Raw genomic sequence first — 20,349 nt, forward strand, 5'->3', positions numbered from 1 at the left:
GGCAACACTTAATAGAGCTATGTTTTAGTTTTAAAAGTATTCAGTAGTGCAATAGAAGCAAAGGTGTAAACACCTACACTGATCATAGAATCACTGCAGAAGGATGTATTTGTAAGAAAATGAAACTAATCTTAAAACAATATGTACTTTTCTGCAACACGTATAATACAACTGCATATTCTGCTCTTCGTTATGTGGTAGATAATTGCACCAACTAAACTCCAAAACATTTGCAGTGAATGGTGCAAGAAATGGATTGGTGCTTTGAGCTCAAATGTTCCCAGTTTAGATCAGGATGGAAAGATATGGTTGGCAATTTCGGCCGATGTTGCAAGGAAAGGTCAGAAAGTTAGGTGTGAGGAGAACTGCCAGTAAGAAGGTTATGAAGACACAGAGGTTGGGTGAGTGGGCAACAATGTGGCAAGTGGAGTATAATGGGATAAAATGTGAAATTGGTCATTTTGGCTAAAATAGAAGCATCCAATTAAATGCTGAGTGATTGTAGAGCTTTGCAATGCAGAGAGTTCTGAGCATCCTCATGTGGGAATCACACCAGGTTAGTTTGCAGCTCCAGCAAGTAATTAGGAAAGCTCATAGAATGTTATTGGTTGCTGCATGTTAAAAGTAAAACTAAACAGGGAACTGGTGAGACCACACCTAGAGTGCCATGCCAGTATTAGTCAGCTTATGGGTGGAAGGATTTTCATGCTTTGGAGGCATTTCAGAAGGCCAGTACCTCAAATGAGTGCATAGTCATACGAGGGAAGATTGGATAGGCTCGGCTTCAATCCGTTGGAGTTCAAAAGAGTAAGATGCATCTCGTTTGAAACAAATAAAATCTTGATGGGTCTTGACAGGGTCGATGTAGAACAGATGTTTCCTCTTCATGGGAGGACCCAGATCTAAGGATCACCGTTTAAATGCATGACTCTTGGATTTTATACCAGCAGTGAGACAAACATAATTCTCTGAAGGTTGAGAGTCTTTGAAACATTCTTAATCTGGTGGAAGCAGAGTCATTTGAATATCTTCACGACAGATCAAGATAGATTCTTGTTATTCGAAGCAGTGAAAGGTTACTGGGTAGGTGAGAATGCGGTTTTGATGTTACAGTCAGTTTGATGGAGCAGGCTCAATGGCGTTGTTGGCCTATTTCTGCACCTTGTTCACATTTTTGTAAATGGTTTGTTAGCTTAGGGTAGAACCTTTTCTAGCACCTGAACACTGAGGGCGGTGGTGCGTCAGTTGGGAAAACAGTGAGATTAACAGCGATGATATTACTGACATCCAGAAAACCGATGTGACGGGAATCTTATCAGTGAGCAGCAAGAAGCCTATTTCGTATACCTGCATGCCTTTAGTACCCAATCTCACCTCATTGGTATGCATTTTCCTATTCTCCCACGTGCCTGAAAAGCCGGTGGTAAAAGTGAATCCAGCTCTCTGCATACTCCTTCCAGCCTCCATCTTTGTGGATTGCGTACACCTACACACCCAAACCCATTGAATGTGGCTTTGGACCTGTACTAGCCTTACCAAATCATCAAAGCCACATCTGCAACCAATTTACCATATGGATCAGGACTTGAATGTTGCACTTTGGAGCATATTGGCACCTTTAATTTTAATGTTGCTGCTAGGACACTGCACGTAGGAGCAGCACTGACGTTATTGCTTGTACCACAGTGCATGCCACGGCTTTTCGTTTGCTCGCTTAGTGGTCACTCACTTGGAGGCTCATGGTATTCTTGCCTTTGTTGTGCTTTGTCACCTTGGTTAAATCTTAAAGGCGTTCAGTCCTTCTGTCTTTCTTTATCTTTTAGCACAGATACAAAGCCAGATAGCTTGGCAGCAGTGATCAGTCAAGGGGATGGACATGTTACTGCATGGCACAGTATTATGTAAATGTTATAGCTGTATGCTTTGTAAACAGCTCGTGCAACAAACGCACTGCATACACTTCGAACAAATGGCCAAGTCTGAAAGTCTGTGGAGAGTAATTTTCAATCAGGCCTGGGGTCCTGGCACAGTAACTTAGCAGCATCCGATATCAATTCAGAGGCTTGAACGAAGCAAGCCAAACAGTTTGACAGTCATGGGGTGGGGTGAGGGTGGGTGGGTCTGTATTGCTGAGATTACGGGAATGACCACGATCAGTCCGGCTGGTTGAGTGCAACCAGTCTGGGAGTCATGGGATGTCATTCACGTCTCTGATATCAGTCAGGGGCCCAGTCAGTCTTGAATTGGAGCTGCCTGTCCAAGTCAATAGAGGGTGGATGGGGCGGACAGTCAATTTTTGTGGGGTTGGAGGAGGAGTTTGCTGAATGGACCTCTAGGGGGTTAGCAGGGGCTCACTGGTGTAGCAAGTTAATTCTGGAAATTGGAGGCAGCATGCTGGGATACAGAAGGAAACAATAATTAAAGGGAGAAACCAGATCATATACAGGCGTGGGGAAAACAGTAGTGTATTGAAGCACCTTTGAATGAGTGTAGTTGACCCCTGAGTAAACTGTACATCTGGGGCTTGGTGCAATGTTGGGAGCTGAAGTAACTGTTCAAATGCGTGTGTGGAATGTGTAAAAGCACTGGATTGGGTGCAACAGGGACTGCAAGGAAGAGAGGATCATGGAGGTTCAGAGGGCCCCTTTGATTACTGAACTGAGCCTGCAACTGACTCTGCCAAACCTGACCCTGCATTGCCCTCTACACTCCCATGAAATGCACATATGCAACGGAAATGCACAGTGGCTGTGACCATACTCAAAATGGGTGAAGCAAACTTTTCTTGATGCCTGAGCAATCCTTGAGCAATGTGAGACCCTTCAAGGGGCGGTAGTATTGATCATGCACTTTGAAAGTACAGGTTGAAGTAATCTGTAATCATAGCACCCTGCACGTGAAATGCGTTCTGTGTCCAACAGTGTACACTAAAAACCCTAGTGACAAATAATCCTGACCATGTCGTTAGTCATTGCAAGTTGATCATAGTCAAAGTGAAGCTGAAGTAATCACACGTCATTCGAAAAGTGTCACCCACAGTCCACAATTCTCTCATATAATCTAAGATCCCATAGGCTGCACAAGGAATGCAACTGACTTCCTCTTGCCTTGAATTGGAAGTATTTGCCAACATGCTCTAATAAGCAATGCTACTTAATGTGATTGCTAGTGGTGGGGAACCAAGGTATTAGTGATCTTACAGCACTTATAATCACCTACTTTATTTGTGTGACATGATTTGTGCTGCACTCATTGGCAAAGTTCCTTGTAGAGGCATTTTGTGGCCTTGCTTATTAGAGGCCTCCATGTCTGTCTGTTTGGATGACTGCTAAATCATTTGTGTGTGATGTGAATGCTGACTGGTCAGGACTTGTACCATATTTGATATTCTCCATACTGGTTCATTGGATTCATGACCAATGCATCCAGCCGCAGCAGGGGACATTGTGGCTGATACTCTGGTGTAATGAAGGCAAGGAGAAGTTGAAAAGGAACAGATGTACTAGCATGCCCAGGATCAGCAGCAATCTCCTGTGTTGCCAAACAGCCTCCACAATAGAGTGTTGCAGCAGAATGAGGATTGGGTACAGGAGGTCCAGGATCTATTGTCCTTGGTGCCATTTCCTCTAGATGAACGAGGTGTCGTGTTGCTGCAGACTGAGATGTCCCAGGACACTCTCATTGAATTATGCCAACTGCTGGAGTGGGACCTGTTACCTGAAGAAGTGAGTGGTCATCCTATCCCAGTGGTCATAATGGTGACAGCTGCTTTAAACCTTTGTGCAACTCCTTGCATAAAAGGGGACCTTTAATGGGAACTCTCAAAATAGGATTCAGAAATGTATCAAAGCTGTCAATTAATGCAATTAGTGCCAGACCCCTCAATTTTATGTGATTTTCCTGTGATGCGCTAAGTATTGCAGCCTGCGAAGTGGGCTTTGGAAGTATAGCTGGATTCTCCCAAGTGCACAGCTCTGTAGGTTGTACACATGTCAAATTTAGAGCAGCATTCTCTTTATCAACAGAAAAGGATTTCATTTAATAAATGAACATGTTATCTGTGATCATTGGTACCACTCCAGATTTGCAGCAGGTACCCTGGGGAGATGACATCATGCCTATATTCTTGTGAACGCTTGTGTTCCTGTAATGTTTCAAGGGCTGGATGCCTTTCAAGTATATTTATTGAGAGACGAGGATTGCCCTTTGTAACTGTGGTTGATGACTCTAATGTAATCTCCTGATGTAACATTGTCTAAGGGAGCCTTGTGGTACAATGCTGAGTCCAACACAACTGGAGCAAGTGATGAAGAGATGCGATGGATTTTGAAGAGTTGGGAGAGCTGCAGCATTTTTCTGAGGAGGAAGATGATGACATTGACTGAGATGAAGCATCACTTTCTGCTTGACTGCTTGATAGAGTGCTGCAGCATCAGGCACAACAAGACAGACAGGGCTTAATGGACAAGTATTTCCAATAGATTTGAGCGGGCTGCACTAATCACTCATTGGCTTTCAAACAACAAATTTATAATCAATTAGTTCCAATCTGTTCCCAGAAGCCAATGCAACTTTTCTTTGTGTACAGTTACGCAATTGGATTTGCAATAAAGTGTCGGTTGTGCTGCATATATGCTCCCAGCGATGATATTTTTAAAAAACTGCCTCCACTATGTGTATTGTGAAGGGCAGTTCCTGACTGGCAGCACTTATTCTTGCATATGGCAGGAGTTTAAAAATGGCTCTGGGGGTGATCCCAGGAAGTCCCAACAGCCAGTGAGTGCTTCCACCGCAACTGAAAGGGCCACCATGGAGAGAACTTGCTAGTGGTCACTAAGAGAAGTCTCAATGAAAGTCAACTTAACCCGAAACAACTGCGGATGCTGTTAATTAGGAACAAAAACAAAATTTGTTGCAAAGCTCGGCAGTTCTGGCAGCATCTGTGAGGGTGAAAAAACAGTTAACATTTCAGGTCTGGTGACCCTTCCTCAGAACAGGTTAACTTTTTTTTCCTTCACAGATGCCGCTAGACCTGCTGAGCTTTTCCAGCAATTTTGTTTTTGTTCTTAATTAATTTCTGGTGATCCTCAGACCTTGGTAACGGTGAGAGAGCTATTGTGAGTTAGATTTTAGTGCTGTCAATGCGAATATGTAAAAATTAACTTCATTTCTCAATGTTGTCACCAAAGAGCAGCATGGAAGTGAGAATTAGGAAGGAGCAATTATGTAACATGCAAAATATATACATTTTAAACTCGGGCTGTGACACTAGTAGTATACCAAAGCCTGGATCGAGGAGACCTGGTTCAAGCCCTACCTGCTCCAGAGATGTGCAGTAGCATCTCTGAACAAGCTGATTAGAAAAATAGCTTAAATAAAACAAAATATATAAATTCCAATGCAATAGCTGTGTCCAGGCAACATGTACCACAACTGTAGATAAAGCTAAATATGTTACAGTGTACTATTTATAGCTGACAGCTGCCACAATGTAGCATTGAAGAGACTGTCTATAATGACCAAACATACCATTCAAAACAGAATTTTGGCTATGTGTAGCTCTATGTAATAGCAAGTTGTAATAATATAGCACTGGCAACAAAACAAAACATCCTCAGGTGTTCCGCTGAGACTTATTAAGCCAGGATTGACGTTGAGCCATATGAGACTTTGGAACTGGTGACCAAGTGCTTCATCAGAGCTAGGTTTCAGGCAGCATCTTAAGCGTAAAGAAATTGCTGGAAAGGGTTTGGAGAAAATTCCAGTGGTTCTGGCTTTGGCAGCTGAAGGCATGGCTCCCATGGTGGAGTGATGACATTGGGAATGCTCGAGACTGCACACGTGCATGCACATGTGTACGCACACGCACACGCACGCCAAATAATAGATGTGCATTTAAATTTGACTTCATCTTGCATTTGATTAACAACTGTCTTGGACTCAGTTTCTGTGACAGTTCAGCTGAGATCAGTGGTCAAATTACTGTTTTATTTGCTCAGTGCTTCTCCTACCACCTAGTGGGGATGTTGTGCTATTAAACAGAAACAGGAAATATATTTGGCGTACTTGGCACAACTTTCGGAAATGTCTTGTTAAGATTTTTTAAAAGTTTTCATGCTAAATGTACCAGTGAAATGCTTATACGTTATGGCTAGAAGATAGGAAGCATTGTGGTTTGCATACAAAATTATGAAAATCATTTTTTAATAATCCTGCACTTATTAAAACAAGTTGAATGCCTTGCAAAGTCTTTTTGTCCCAAAATAATATTGTCAGCAGTTAATTTTCATAATAGCTAGTTATTTTCAGGCTTTGATTCATTTCATGCAAAACAGCATTGTCACACTGAGAAGCCCATTGCAGTTGAATTTTAATAAATCAAAACTCCGTAATAGCAAATGCCTGCCCTGGTTAAATTTGGTTACCATCTTTTAAGAAATTCATGAAAAGGCACTGATTAGTAGTGGTTCATTTCAGTGTTTACGAAAATGAAATTCAAAATTAAATTAAATTTTGATTAGAATGCAGCTAGAGTGTTTATACAATATCACCAGAATTACCTGATTGTAACCAAGTCCCCATTAGGTTTTCCCTCAGGGGTTTGAAACAACAAACTTCTTATGAAATGCTTAACGGATTGTTTGCAATATTGCACTGTTCATTTGCTTAATCTTGCAACCTGACTTCAGCTGATAAGTGAGATCCAGTATTATTTAATTTGCATATTATAATAGTCAACGAGGGGGAACTGCTATACCTCATTTTGAGACATATGTATTAGTTACAAAGAAAGCCTGGATTTGGGTCACTGGAAATTATTCTTTTGATTATAGAAAGATTAGTGAATAATATTGGAGATCACCACAATTTTCAGTGTCCGTTAGGAATCATCTTTGAATCCAAATTCCTCAGTCTTGCAGACATGACTGTGGGTTTCCCTGTTAAAACAGAGATCATTTGGAAAGTTCTGTGAAAATATTTCCACGGGAGAAATATTGCTTGAAGACAAGAGTCCATATCTGCTTAGACTTGAGCATGTTTTGTCAGGGTAAAGTAATCAGCATTGTAACTGAGAAGACTTTGAAATATAACTGGTCAGTGGTACATTACAAAAGTGGGTTTTGTTCACTAAACAGCACTGCTTACTGAAAAGATGATTCAATGTTTCTAATTAGTGGGATTTTATTCCTTTGCAGGTCGGTAAAAAAGATGTGCAGCAATACTTCCTGGTGTCCTCCAACGAGAATTGTTGGAACTGGTTGAAAAAGAATTGTCTTGGCAGCACCAAGGGAGATTGTTATACATGCGGAGCAAGTCATGCCAAAGGTAAATTCTTCGTTGGTGTGATGTACGTACTTGCATTTAACAAAAATATGAGAATGTCCCTGAAATAACCTGTTTAATTTTCCATTCAAGTAGTTTTAATTTGTGCTGCACGTAACTCTGAAGATCCGTTGAGATGAGGAGTCTCTTCATTCAGAGAATTGGGAAACGGATGCTTCATCATTGAGTACGTGCAAAGCAATGACTGATGTTTTTTGAATTCTCAAGGAATTGAGGGAATGGGCAGAAATCTAAAACTGAGGCAGAGGATTGAATGGCAGAGCAGACTTGAGGGCAGACGTTTGCTTTTTCTGTTCTCTTGTTCATAATGCTTTGGCATCCAAGAATTCTGGTACCTTGTTGGCTCTTGAAGCTTTGTGACAGTATAGATTTGCTAATAAGTGTCTTACTAGCTGGAAGATGTCTTGAAGTGGATGGTTACCTCTTCTACTGTCTGGTCTTCCTCTGTCTGGAATCCTTGTCTGTGATATTGGCATCCAATCGAGACAAATCATAAACTCTTCAGAAATCCTTGTCATCCAGGCATTACTTCCAGTCCTAAGTAATTGTTATTCATTTAGTTAACTTTATTGAAGATTCTTGCTGCATTTTGAGCATGTGGTGTATTTCTGTTATGTACTTTGAAGCAACTGGAAATCGGAAACATGGAGAAGTTGGTCATGAAGCATTAGATGGTTAGTTGCTTTGCATGGGGCAGATTGAAATCTCTGTGTTTTTCCCTATGCAGATCTCGTTGGGAAATGCATCTCCTGTGACTGAGAGAGAAGGCGTGCAATTGTTTCCCAGGCCTCCGCTGTTCCCAGTTAATAAGTGGTTATTCAGAAGTATAGAGCAGAGGCCTGGCAACAAATTCCACCTCTTTTGGTAGATGTCAAGTGCAAATCAGATACTTGACCAGAGAGTTATGACTGATCGGGATAATTGTTCAGGGGTGAATATCAACCTGTGTCCCTCCACTTCATGACGCCTCCACTGCACTGTAAGTTTGATCATTATCCTCTCACCGCACAGTAATTAATTCAGAAACTATCTTGTTAAGTTAACCACACAGTCACTTAGACAGAAGCTTTTGCTTTTTCCTTGATAAGGACACAGATTCATTCATAGCGATTTATGTCAGCAGTCATGGAATAGTTGGCTGTATAGGACCACTAAGAATGACCTGGAATCTATGCTTTCCAGAGCGGTAATCTGCAGCATGTCCTGAGATGAATACTCCAGGATAACTTCTCACAATGGCCTTGGGTATAAAGCTATTATCTTGTAGCCAAGTCCCAGAAGGTAAGGTAGCTGTAAACTTAGCATGAAGCATTTGCTGGAAACTGCGGCAGTCTTCACTCACCAGGTTGCCACATGTGCTGTGTACCTATTTTTAAAGGTTCCGAAAGAAAAGAATGGGCCAAGTTCTAAAATTTAAAAAGGAAAGACATTAATTTTGCAATCACTGTTTTTAGAGACATTGAAATCGAGGAAACACAGTATAAATATGCGCACAGCCATGGCCAACAAATAGCAAGGTGATTGTGATTGGATAATTTTTTATTAGTGATGTTGGCTGAGGAATGCATGCTGACTGGGATACCAAGGAAAGCTGTTCCCCTTTTTTGTTTTGAATAATGCCATGGGGATGTTTAATGCTCGAGGGGTTGAATTATACACAGACTGTGCAGGGCATTTAAGCTAGTGTACTGGATCTTTAGGTTATGGGGATCCATTGTTAAGGCAGTGAAATGAGTAAAAATAAGGATGAGAAACTTAAAATGCAGGGGTTGCTAGACCAGTGGTGAAAAGCTGAACAGAGCTCGAGCAGTGGAGTGTTGGATGAGTTCAAGTTCATGTTTAAGGTCAATGTCAGGCTGAACAAGTGGAACTGTGTTGTCCTGGCAGTGTCAGGCTTTGAATGTCCAAGGATTTCACTTATCCTGGCCAAGGGAGAGTATTCCATCACACTTGTGACATGTACCTTTTATAGATCAGGTGTATAAGCCTTGGGGAGTTAGTAAGTGAAATATCCACCTCAGATTCCCAGCCGCTGACCTGCTCCTGGTTGCTGTTGCTGTTACTGGTGACGGATTGACTGGTCATTCCATTGAATATCAAAGAGAAATAGCAAGATTCTCTCTCTTCCTGTCAAAGGCCATTCCTTGGCACTGTGTGGCACAAATTTGGCTTGTTGCTTGAGGTCTTCCTCAAGACCTTTGTACCAAAAAACCTTACTGACTTCCAGTTGATCTCGTTTGAATTATAAAATTTGAGTTCCTGGATTCTCAAGAAGGAGTATCTGATTTTAAAGGAGTAGGTCAGATTAACTAAAAGATACAAGTTATACTTCAGATTATTTATGAACAATATCACAGCAGATATCCTGATTATTTATTAAATCATTGTAATGGCAGCTACCTCTGACACTACAATGATATCAATTTCTTTGTGCTCTATAAAACTACTGAAATGTTTGGGTAATTATCAGCCCAGAGATTACGGATGTTATGAACAATTTTAAAGGCGTGGCACACACTAGGAAATGTTTTAGGCAGATAATTGTAAGAACAGATGTATAAGGGACATTCAATGGAGAGCTCTTACCCAGTGATGAACTATTAGGATTTGCATTGTTATCTAGAATCCTGTCTGCATGGGTTATTTCTCCTCTCAGATTGATCAGTAAGGACAAAGTCATCATAGTCTTAATGGACCACAGCACTGCCCTCTCATTAGAGAGAGGTGACTGTTGGTCGCTTAACCTGACAGCCACTGTGCCTCAAGCAAGGGGCGGGTTTGAGAAGATGGGACCTTCACGGTAACCTCAGCCGGTTCTTCCATAATGTTGATGCTGCTTCTGTAACAAGTTGACTGTCATTTATAGAGTTATACAGCATGGTTCAATTCGTCCTGGCTGACCAGAAACCCAAAACTGGCCTATTTGCATTTCCCAGCATTTGGCCCATATCCCTCTAAATGCTTCCCATTCATATACCCGTCCAGATGCTTTTTTAAATGCAGCGTTAGCACCAGTCTCCTCTACTTCCTCTGGCAGCTCATTCCATGCATGCACCATCCTCTGTGTGAAACAGTTACCCCTTGCTTTAAATCTTTCCCTTCTCACCTTAAACCAATGCCCTGATGTTTTAGACTCCCCCACCCTAGGAAAAAGACCTTGATTATTCACCCTATCCATGCCAATTATAATTTTATAAACCTCTGTAAGGCTTCCCCTCAGCTTCAATGCTCCAGGGAATAAAGCCCCAGTCTGTTCGGCCTCTGCCAATAATTCAAACCCTCCAATTCCAACAACATCCTTGAAAATCTTTCTGCGTCCTCTTAAATTTAATTACATCCTTCCTGTAGAAGGGCACCCAGAATCATACAGTATTCTAAAAATGGCCTCACCAATGTCCTGTAGAGCCAACAACGTGACAATTAATTTGGGTGTACTCATTGTTCTGACCAGTGAAGGTAAGCATTCCAAACACCATCTTCACCACTGTCTACCTATGACTCCACTTTCAAGGAACGATAAACACGTACCTCTAGGTCTCTTTGTTTGGTACCACTCCCCAGGGCACTGCTATTAACTGTATAAGCCCTCCCCTAGTTTGCCTTAACAAAAGGCACCTCCTCACGTTTATATAAAAACAGATTTGGGGAGTTGGGAAGTTGTTGCAATAAAAAAGGATTCATTTTTCCTTTTCTAAAAAAAAATTTTAAAGGTTGAATTCGCATTGAATGCGAAATCTTTGAGCTTTAAACCAGTAGTGAACTAGCTAGAATCCTGCAGCTTGTGGTTAGAGCAGAAACATAAACTCACATTTTGGTGAGCCTGTAATCTTGCAATTGGCATAAGGTCCATTGTTTGAGTGATTGCTTTATAATGAACAATTTGGATGAAAAAAAATTAACTTTGCCTACAGAGCAACACAATCGTGTTTCAGCACCCAATCCAAGGTAAGCTAAGTTCATAAATTTCTGTTCCTACTACAAGAAAAACAGATGCACTTCTACAACATGTTATATCTCAACCATCTTAAAATGCTTTCTCTGCATTGAATGCTTAATTCACTTCAAAGGAGTAGTGTAGGTAAGCACAGTAGCCACTTAGTGTAAGTAAATGCCATGAACAACAATGAAATGAATGACCCAGTTGACTTGTTTTTGATGGTGGCGTTTGAGGGAAGAATGCTGGTGAGACTACCTGGAGAAATTTCTGTTTGAATATCAGCGTTTTATTGATTATTTTGCAACAACTTCATTTTTGCATCTGCAGAGCTCTTCCACCTTCAAAAATAATACTTCAAAAGTTACATTTTATTAACAACTGAAGGAATCTGTGATTTTAATTCTCAAAGATTATAATATAGGCATCTTTGTCAAGGTTTTCTGTGTAAATTTAGCTGCTTGTATTTTCATTATTTCACTTTCTTTTTAGGTAGCTTCCATGTTTTTTTTTAACACTTGCGAACCAAGGAGTATGTAGATGGAAATCTATAATCAAGCTTTTACTGGTGTCATTTCGTCAATGAACCTATGTGAAATACAGCAAGGGCTGCCAAAATTGACTTGCTTTCTTATTTTCCTTGTCTCAAGCTTTCATTCCCCCTTGTGGGAAGGTTTTTAGATGCTTTCTTCCTGCTATTTTGGTAGGGATTTACTTGTTGCAAGTAAGGGAAATCATTTCCTGTAACATCTAGAAACAGTACGTTGGCTTTCAAAGCAGTGTGCCTTGAATTCAACCTTTACTCCATGTTCCTGATGAGTTGAGTGGAAGTAAGCTACATGTAGATTGCTGTTAAGAAATGTGCAGTGTATGTTTTGAGGGCTAATATTGTATGATTTTCAACAGAATTATGTATATTAAATTGTTTTTGATTGGAGATATGTTTGATCATGAAAATAAGATGGAAGCCTGGATATCTTGTGTAGTTAGTCCAATGGTGATTAATAAATGAAGGTTCACAGACATCATGATTTTCATGTTTAGAAATGTTAATCTTTGTATTTAATTTGACTTTTAGGCATAAGATTTCTCTACTTCTCCCAAATTGTTGAAGCAACCTTAAACTCTGGATGCAACAGGTATCTATCAACTGGAAGTGATCATAATACACAGACTGAAAACACAGGAAATACACTTGGTAGCGAGAAGGTGGGTAAAGCCCCATTTTTCTAGGGACTTGGCCTGTAAGGCTGCAATGGCAACTGTTGCCACTGATGACCTAAGTCAAATCACAATTACAAAACAGAAGGAAGATGCGCAGAAGGTGTTAGAAGCCAAATGGAAAGGGAAGGAGTCAAAGCCAAGGAGAACCCTTGAGTGCCTGATCTGCGGAGCATTCTTCAGCAGTGTTGACAAACTTAAAGTCCATTCTTACTCTCACACAGGAGAGAGGCCCTACACGTGCTCACACCCGGAGTGCACTAAAGCCTTTGTGTCCAAGTATAAACTTCTCAGGTATGGGAAGCTGAATGGAAATAGTGCCCTAAAAACCTGTTTATCAAATGTATTTAGTCCTTTGAGGACGCAGTTTTCAATGATAACTTGTAACGTGTATACCTTCTTTAGCTTTCAAAATTTGGTTTTGGAACAAACATTGTAACAAATTACAAAACTTAACTGCAATCCAATCAAGTGAAAACAGTGTGACCTATATTTTATAAATTGCTGAAACCTGCTTTTAATAACTTTGCAGAAATGCCACTGTAGTCCTCAAAGGGTTAACTTAAGTATCTACACCTCCCTCAGGCTTAATGAGGATTCTTGCAAGCCATCTGCTAAAGACCACTCCACTTCTGACCATTGCCTACTCCAGTGATTTCCTGCATAAAGTGATGTCACACAATAAAGCAAGGTTATCATATGCTGTTTGGCTATCATTATAAATGAGACGACAAATTATTTTCTGGCACCCGTTGTTCAAAAGAGAATCTTTAAATGTGTGTGTTTCAAATTGTGCATACAATATTGGCTAGGAACCCTACAATGATTCCAAAAGGAAGCCATACCAAATCATCAACTGTGTACCACGTTACAAAAATTGGGCATTATTTAGATCAATGTTTGAATTTTCATTTCTTACCTTGTATCTGTTAGCCACATAGCATATACACTGAAAATATTTCAAACCAGAATGGCAATTTACTACCACTTTGTTTATTGCTTCTACTTTGGTATTTATACCAGGTGATACTGGAATGCAAAATTCACAGCGGTTTTATTTCTAAGGGTGGCAGAGGTGAAGTGCAGGATCATGTATCAGTGAGAAAGAGTTAAAAGAGGATAATGTTGCTGCTACTGAACATTATACCGATGTTATAACAGTCAGGAAAATAACTGCACAACAGAGAGCTGGGATACAGCAGTGTGATGTTGGGAGTAAGACTGAGAAATGGAGGACTGCAGTTGTCTTTGATTCTTTTTAAAGATAGGAATAAGAGATCTAGATTTAAAAAGATAGTAATGCATACTTCAGTTACAATCCCGTTGTTTATTTAAATATCCAACACTGATCATGTTGACGAATCAAACAATGGTAGCTGTACAAGGTAGTTTATAGTGCAATATTAGTTTCTCTTTTGTGAGACCCTGAGCAAATGCTAACTGACATTTGAAAATGGGACGCTAACTTTCTAGTAATAATTTTAAAAACATTACTGCTGTTATAGAGTGCAGCTGATAACCAATTTTGCCAGACTTACCCAATCTCTACCATTAATTATTATACTCCTTGAAGGCAGATGATGGGGAATAGAACAGACATTATTTAAATAAACACTTGAAGGAGTATTTGTGTAGGTACACACGAGAAAGCTGTTCCTTATAACCTGATAGACTGAAACATTTGCCAGCCATATTTATTGGAGCACAGCTCATGTCCACTAGCAACATACGACTTAAAACCATTACTAGATTCTTGCTGTCTTTGTAAATAAAAATTGGTTAATATGTCCAATCCAAACTTTGAAATAAATTGTCAAAACCTCCATAGCCTGTACAAGACATTACCTTGCAAGACACCCTCTCCCAAGAAAGACTAACAGTTTCTTCACATGCATATCTTATTGTAAAAAAAACTGGCGATTTGTATTCGACCATGTAATTTCAGATGCTTTCTTTTTCCAACTGTTTTTTTCAAACCAACAAGGTCAGTCTGTAACGTTGCCTCTCTTGCATCTGTGTTCATTAACTAGTAAGGAGCAATTAAAAGACTCTCCTCAATACACGTCCTCCTCAAAGAACATTAATCTAGTCACTTTTTATCAAGGCTTCATATGCTCCTCTTTTTAATGGATGTTCTGATGCAGTTCATTTCATGATAATTTGGATAGGCAAGAATGGAAAATGTTCTCTCCTGCATGGGGACGTGTGGGGGGCACGGGGAGAGTACGAGGAACACAGCAGATATGGAACTCAGATCTTTTCAGTGACATTCTTGAAACTGGGTAGATAGATGGTTTTACTCATCATCTGTGCTAAATTAGCAGAGTTCAGTTGAGAAAAATAAACTAAAAGTTCAGTTTACAAATGGCTCATTCTCCAGTTTTCCACTTCACTACCTAAGTTTTCAGTGTTGTATCACAAGACCAAGGGTAGGCAGTTCAGTATTGAAAAAGCCAAATCTAAGCCTATTACAGGTGTCTGCCTCCACACATGAGATGTTGATTTGTGTAGCATTCTGAAGGTCACTTAATTTTTCATTCTCACTTGTGTGAAGCGGGGTAAGATGAATGAAAACCAGCTCTTATCTGACTTAGGGAGGAAGTTAATCGGTGGACACCACAAGTTTGTTTTGTGCCAAGTTGCACAGGTTGTTTGCAGGATACCATATAACAAAATACTCTATTAACAGATCTTAGAGAGTTTAATTTGGCAAATCAAAGCTAAATTTTTATTGTATTTTTATCCATAAGTGAATGGAAACTAAGCTTTGGTTTAGCCATGCATTTTAAACAGGTCATATTGAGGTTTGTGCCTGACAAAATTTATAGATTTCTGTAATATACTTTTAAAAACTTTGTTCCTTCATTTATTTGTTTAGGTGATAGTATAAGAACATTCCTTTTTCCTGATGACATTGTTTCACTGCCAGTTGTTTGGCCCCTTTCATGCTCAATCCTCCCGTCTCAACTGTAACTGATCAGATGCAGATTTTCATGTCTCACTTGGTGAGTGTGATTTTCTCTGTATCAGACTTTCTGAGCCCATTTATCAATGATAGCATAATAAGGAGAAATTTGACAGTCAGTGGGAATTTAGAATTTGCTGAACTCGGTACTGAAATGGGTCACTTTGCTCTTTGGCCCTTTTCATAATTTTAACTTTTCTATACTCTGCTCCAAGTATTCAAAAAAAGCAACAAAACGTGAAGAATGATTAAAGTATCAATTGCGAAGGCCAAGAAAAATCTCAGCTCACAGCATCTCTTCTATTCTGTAGTGCATAATGCCGACAATGAGAAGGTTACCAGTAGAAAGCTGCAAAACTGATAATTGTTGGAATCGTATGGTTCAATGGAAACCATGTTGAAAGTTTGTTCTTTATTGACAAGCACAATCCATAGCATGCATCATAAATGGTTAAAAATGATTGGAAAGCGGCAGAATTGAACACAGCAGAATATCACAAAAGTAAAATACCATGCATGTTGGAAACCTGAAATAAGAACATGAAGTGCTAGTAGCATAACCCATAACTGTTTAATTCTAGCAAAATTCCATCATGCTTCCAGCATGGAAGCTGGACATTTTAAATTCTAACTTGAAATCGAAAATGTTTTGATTTATAGGAATTTGGGATACGAAAAATGAATGCAATAGGGAAAGCCTACTTGGCCAATCACCCTACTGCCTTGCACAAGCCACAAAGAATCTAACATATAATGGACTCTCTCTGAATGAGATAACTTCATGCATTAATTTTTATAAATAGATGCTCTCTGACTCTCGAGTCTTTTACATTTTTAAGATTCAAGTTTTTAAACGATCTTTGCATCTTCACTGTTCAACTCTGACCTGATTTTACTGAAGATGATGCTTCCCTTTCGACCCAGTAGAATTGAGACAGTGTCTCATGGATAACTTGATTATCTTCGGCTCGCTCCTACAGCCATCAATTCAGTTCCTGATAAGATTGTAAATAGGAGTAGGAGTTGATGCATTGAGACTGCTACTCATTTGATAAGATCATGACTGATCTGATTGTAGCCTTAACTTTATTTTCTTGCTGGATCCCAGTACCCTTATTCCAGGAATCAGCCTCATGAACCTTCTTTGACTTGTTCCAGTGCAAGGATAGCCCTCGTTCAGGAAGGTGTTGAAAATTGTACGCAGTACTCGAAGTATAGACACTCAATTCCCAGCACGGTTGAAGTGAGTCTCCCCTACTTTTATTGTCCATTACCCTTGTGATCAAGGCCAGTGTTCCATTTGGAGTAAGATAGCCCTCAAGACTGCGAGTGGGAGCAAAGGAAAGAGGCACACTGATTCTAACAGAGCTGGAAAACCTGGTGTGCGTGTAGGATGCATAGGCCATCAGACAAGAAGTCGTAACAAACAATGGTTGCGGTGAACTTCATAACATTTAAGTGGAGTTAACGTTTAGTAAGAACTGATCCTACAGTATTCCAATTTGTCATTTTGACAATGATCTTTTTTTCCTGGCTGTTTCCAGCTTGTTAACTGATCCTCTAGGCTTTCATCATCACCCCATTACCATGACACCTTTTGCAGTATTTTCTTTATGTAGCACTTGGTTGATTGCTTTAAGGAAATATAAGTATACCACATCAACTGGTTCCCCTTTGCACACCATGACTGACACATCCTCAAACAATTCCATCAATCAAACAAAATTTCCCTTTCACAAATATATGTTGCTTTGATGAAGGGTCTAGGCCCGAAACGTCAGCTTTTGTGCTCCTGAGATGCTGCTTGGCCTGCTGTGTTCATCCAGCCTCACATTTTATTATATGTTGACTCGGGTGGATTGTACTATCATTGTCTAAATGTCCTTCTACTACCACCTTAGTAATAGATTTTAGCAATTTGTGGCCAATAGAAACCTGCTTTTTGCCTCCATCCTTTTCTAATAGTTGTATTACATTTGCAGATTTTCATTCTGCTTGGATCTTTCTAAAGTCTAGGGAACTTTTGGAGGATTATAGTCACACATCCTCTATCTTTGCAGCCACTCCGTTCAGGATTTTAGGAAGCAGGATGAGAGCACCCGAGAGTCTTTAGTGCCATTAGTTTTCTCGGAGCTTTTTCTTGAGCGATTATGGTGGTTTCCTGTGTCCTTTTGGCTTGTCATTATGTGGTGTTTTGGAGTGCTTTTGTACAGACTGGGAGAAATTAGTCTCAGTATGGAACCAATGCTTACCTTAGTTATTGTCTCCATTTTTATAAATGTTCCAAATGATGATTGTATTGTCTGCTTTAAATTTCTTTCCAGCTTTCTCTTGTACTTCAGTTTTGCCTGCTTGAGACTTTTTTGTCATCCTTTGCAGGTTCTTCATATTTTCCTGAACTGCTGTTTGTTTAACTTTATTGTTAGAAATTTAATGCAATTTTAATTTCATCAGTACCAAATGTAGCTGCTTCCCATATATGAAGGATAAAAATGTTCAAAACTCATCAATTGCCTGCCTGTTAAGCAAATTGAAGCGATTAATGCTCAGCAGCATCTGCGGGCTTAAAAAGTGTATATAAAAAGCAACACCACCTTCACTCTGTATGCCCAGAATTCCCATCCTAATACTTATTCCTCATCATACTTGGGCCTTGACCCACTCTGTAATAGCAAAATCTATTTATAGAGAAGTTGATGACTCTCACCCAACAGCCATAACTGCTAAGTCAGCTTTCTGCTGCAGTGATTTAACACCACCTTGACACTTTCAAACATATAATTTATTTATAAATAAATGCTGCCGCCAGGCGGTTTCAATTAACTAGGTCTCTCAACCATCTTGTAGTTTTAAACTTCCAAGTCAGAGTGCTGATCTAAGTTATAAGTTGACAAAAACTTCTACCTGCAGCACATTCCCAAGTTTACACTTATACCTCATGGCATTAGGCCTAACCTGTTACAACTAAGACATCAGGACAGATGCATTTAGTAGATTAACCACTTTTCTCCTCTGCCACATTAATTCAATAGTGATAAACATATGTACATGACAAACAGGAGGAGGAGTAAGCAATTCATTCCCTCAAGCATACACCAACATTGAACAAGATCATGGCTGATCTGTGTAAGCCTCAATTCTTTCACGCAGCCGCTCAACTCCCTGATCATTCAGAAGTCTATCTACACAGATCTAGCCTCCACAGAACTCTAGAGTAAAGCTTCTCAAATATTCACTACCCTCTGAGACTAGAAATTCCTTTTCTCAAGCATCACTGCTTCAATCAACATTTATCGCTCATCTCTAATAGTGAGACTAGTAATAGCAGTTAAGAGTCAACTATGTTGCTGTAGTTCTGGAGTCACAATTGGCCAGGCAAGGTAAGAATATAAGTTACCTTACCGAGGGGATTTCAGTGATTTGAGGTGGGTCTCTCTGACGATTGACAGTGATTTCATGGTCATAATTAGACCCTTCATTGCAGAGGTTTCATGAGTTCACATTTCACCATCTGCCATCACAGAAGTTGAACTCATCTTCCTCGAACATTACCTGGGTCTGTTACTAGTTCGGTGTCAATACCAGATTGCCTCCCCAATCTCTCTTCTGTTCTTATCTTTCCTCATTGAACTTGACCAGCTTTAACCTTTGGCACTGTCAGCCACATTATTTTCCTCGTTTTCAACTCAATGAGATTGTGGTTACTTGATTACTGTTACTAGTTGTTTATCTTTCTAATTATTTGTTACAATGACACCCTAGCTTTTAGTGATCATCTCCCAAGATTCCTTCAGCTGGCCGCCCATCCCAACCTCTCACCACTTAAGAAATACTCTGCCTTTTTATAAACCAAAGTGAATAGTATCATACTCAGTTACATTATAATCCATCCGTCATGTTCTAGACCATTCAACTAATCTGTTCAAGTTCTCTTGAAGCCTTATTGTAAACCTCCTCACAACTTGCATTTCCATTCAGTTTGGTGTTATCAGCAAATTTGCAAATTTTACAATTGGTCTCCATGTCAACATTTATGAACAGTTGTGGCCTTAGCACTGACCCTAGTGGTATCACCATAATAGCCTGTCATTGTTCAAACCATCTGTTTATTTCTCCTGTTTGCTTTCTGTCACTTAACCAATACATAATCCATACCAGTATATTGACTCAGTCTCAGGTACTGCAGTTTCATTCCCTAACATCCAGTGCATGTGGTGATATGGATTCAAAGTAGGTAGATAGAGTTGGAACAGATCCAATTAAATGACAAATAGGCGTGTAATTGGTAGCCAATTCTAGTTACAGATTGAACAGGACACTAAACCATGCCGGTGTCACCTTTAGGCTTTGCCATCTCAATGATGTCCTGGCCAACTTGTCATCGTCTAAGCCAAGCCCCATGGATGATACCAGTTGATGATACTTATGGTCAAGTCAGATCTCAATAAAATCAGACCTGATACATCATATACTTTGAAATTGTAGTTAATGTGGTGATCACTAACAAAACCGTAGTTAGACAAGGCTGCAGAACAACAGGTTTTTTAAACACAAAAGACAATGTAGAACACAGTCATTTTGCATTCATAGAACATAGAACAGTCCAGCACAGAACAGGCCCTTCAGCCCACGATGTTATGCCGACCATTGATCCTCATGTATGCACCCTCAAATTTCTGTGACCATATGCATGTCCAGCAGTCTCTTAAATGACCCCAATGACCTTGCTTCCACAACTGCTGCCGGCAACGCATTCCATGCTCTCACAACTCTGTGTAAAGAACCCGGCTCTGACATCCCCTCTATACTTTCCTCCAACCAGCTTAAAACTATGACCCCTCGTGTTAGTAATTTCTGCCCTGGGAGATAGAGTTGATAGCCAGAG

General features: G+C 39.9%; 1 protein-coding gene across 8 annotated transcripts in view; it reads left to right on the forward strand.

The window, feature by feature from the left end:
* plagl2 (pleiomorphic adenoma gene-like 2) overlaps nucleotides 1–20,349 on the forward strand; it is a 123,728-nt gene that overhangs the window by 86,783 nt on the left and 16,596 nt on the right. For 2 of the 8 annotated variants that reach the window (XM_048549950.2, XM_059652787.1), the window contains exons 2-5: nucleotides 7,197–7,326; nucleotides 8,072–8,323; nucleotides 12,357–12,487; nucleotides 12,585–12,793. In XM_048549950.2, coding sequence (XP_048405907.1) covers nucleotides 8,305–8,323; nucleotides 12,357–12,487; nucleotides 12,585–12,793 — 359 coding nt within the window. In that variant the 5' untranslated portion in view covers nucleotides 7,197–7,326; nucleotides 8,072–8,304. Of the gene's footprint in view, nucleotides 1–7,196; nucleotides 7,327–8,071; nucleotides 8,324–12,356; nucleotides 12,488–12,584; nucleotides 12,794–20,349 lie in introns of those variants that run through there. The other 6 variants (XM_048549954.2, XM_048549952.2, XM_048549955.2 and 3 more) reach the window with 5 other exon arrangements.

The sequence above is a fragment of the Stegostoma tigrinum genome, chromosome 19 (genome assembly GCF_030684315.1).
Source record: "Stegostoma tigrinum isolate sSteTig4 chromosome 19, sSteTig4.hap1, whole genome shotgun sequence".
NCBI classification, from domain to species: Eukaryota; Metazoa; Chordata; class Chondrichthyes; order Orectolobiformes; family Stegostomatidae; genus Stegostoma; species Stegostoma tigrinum.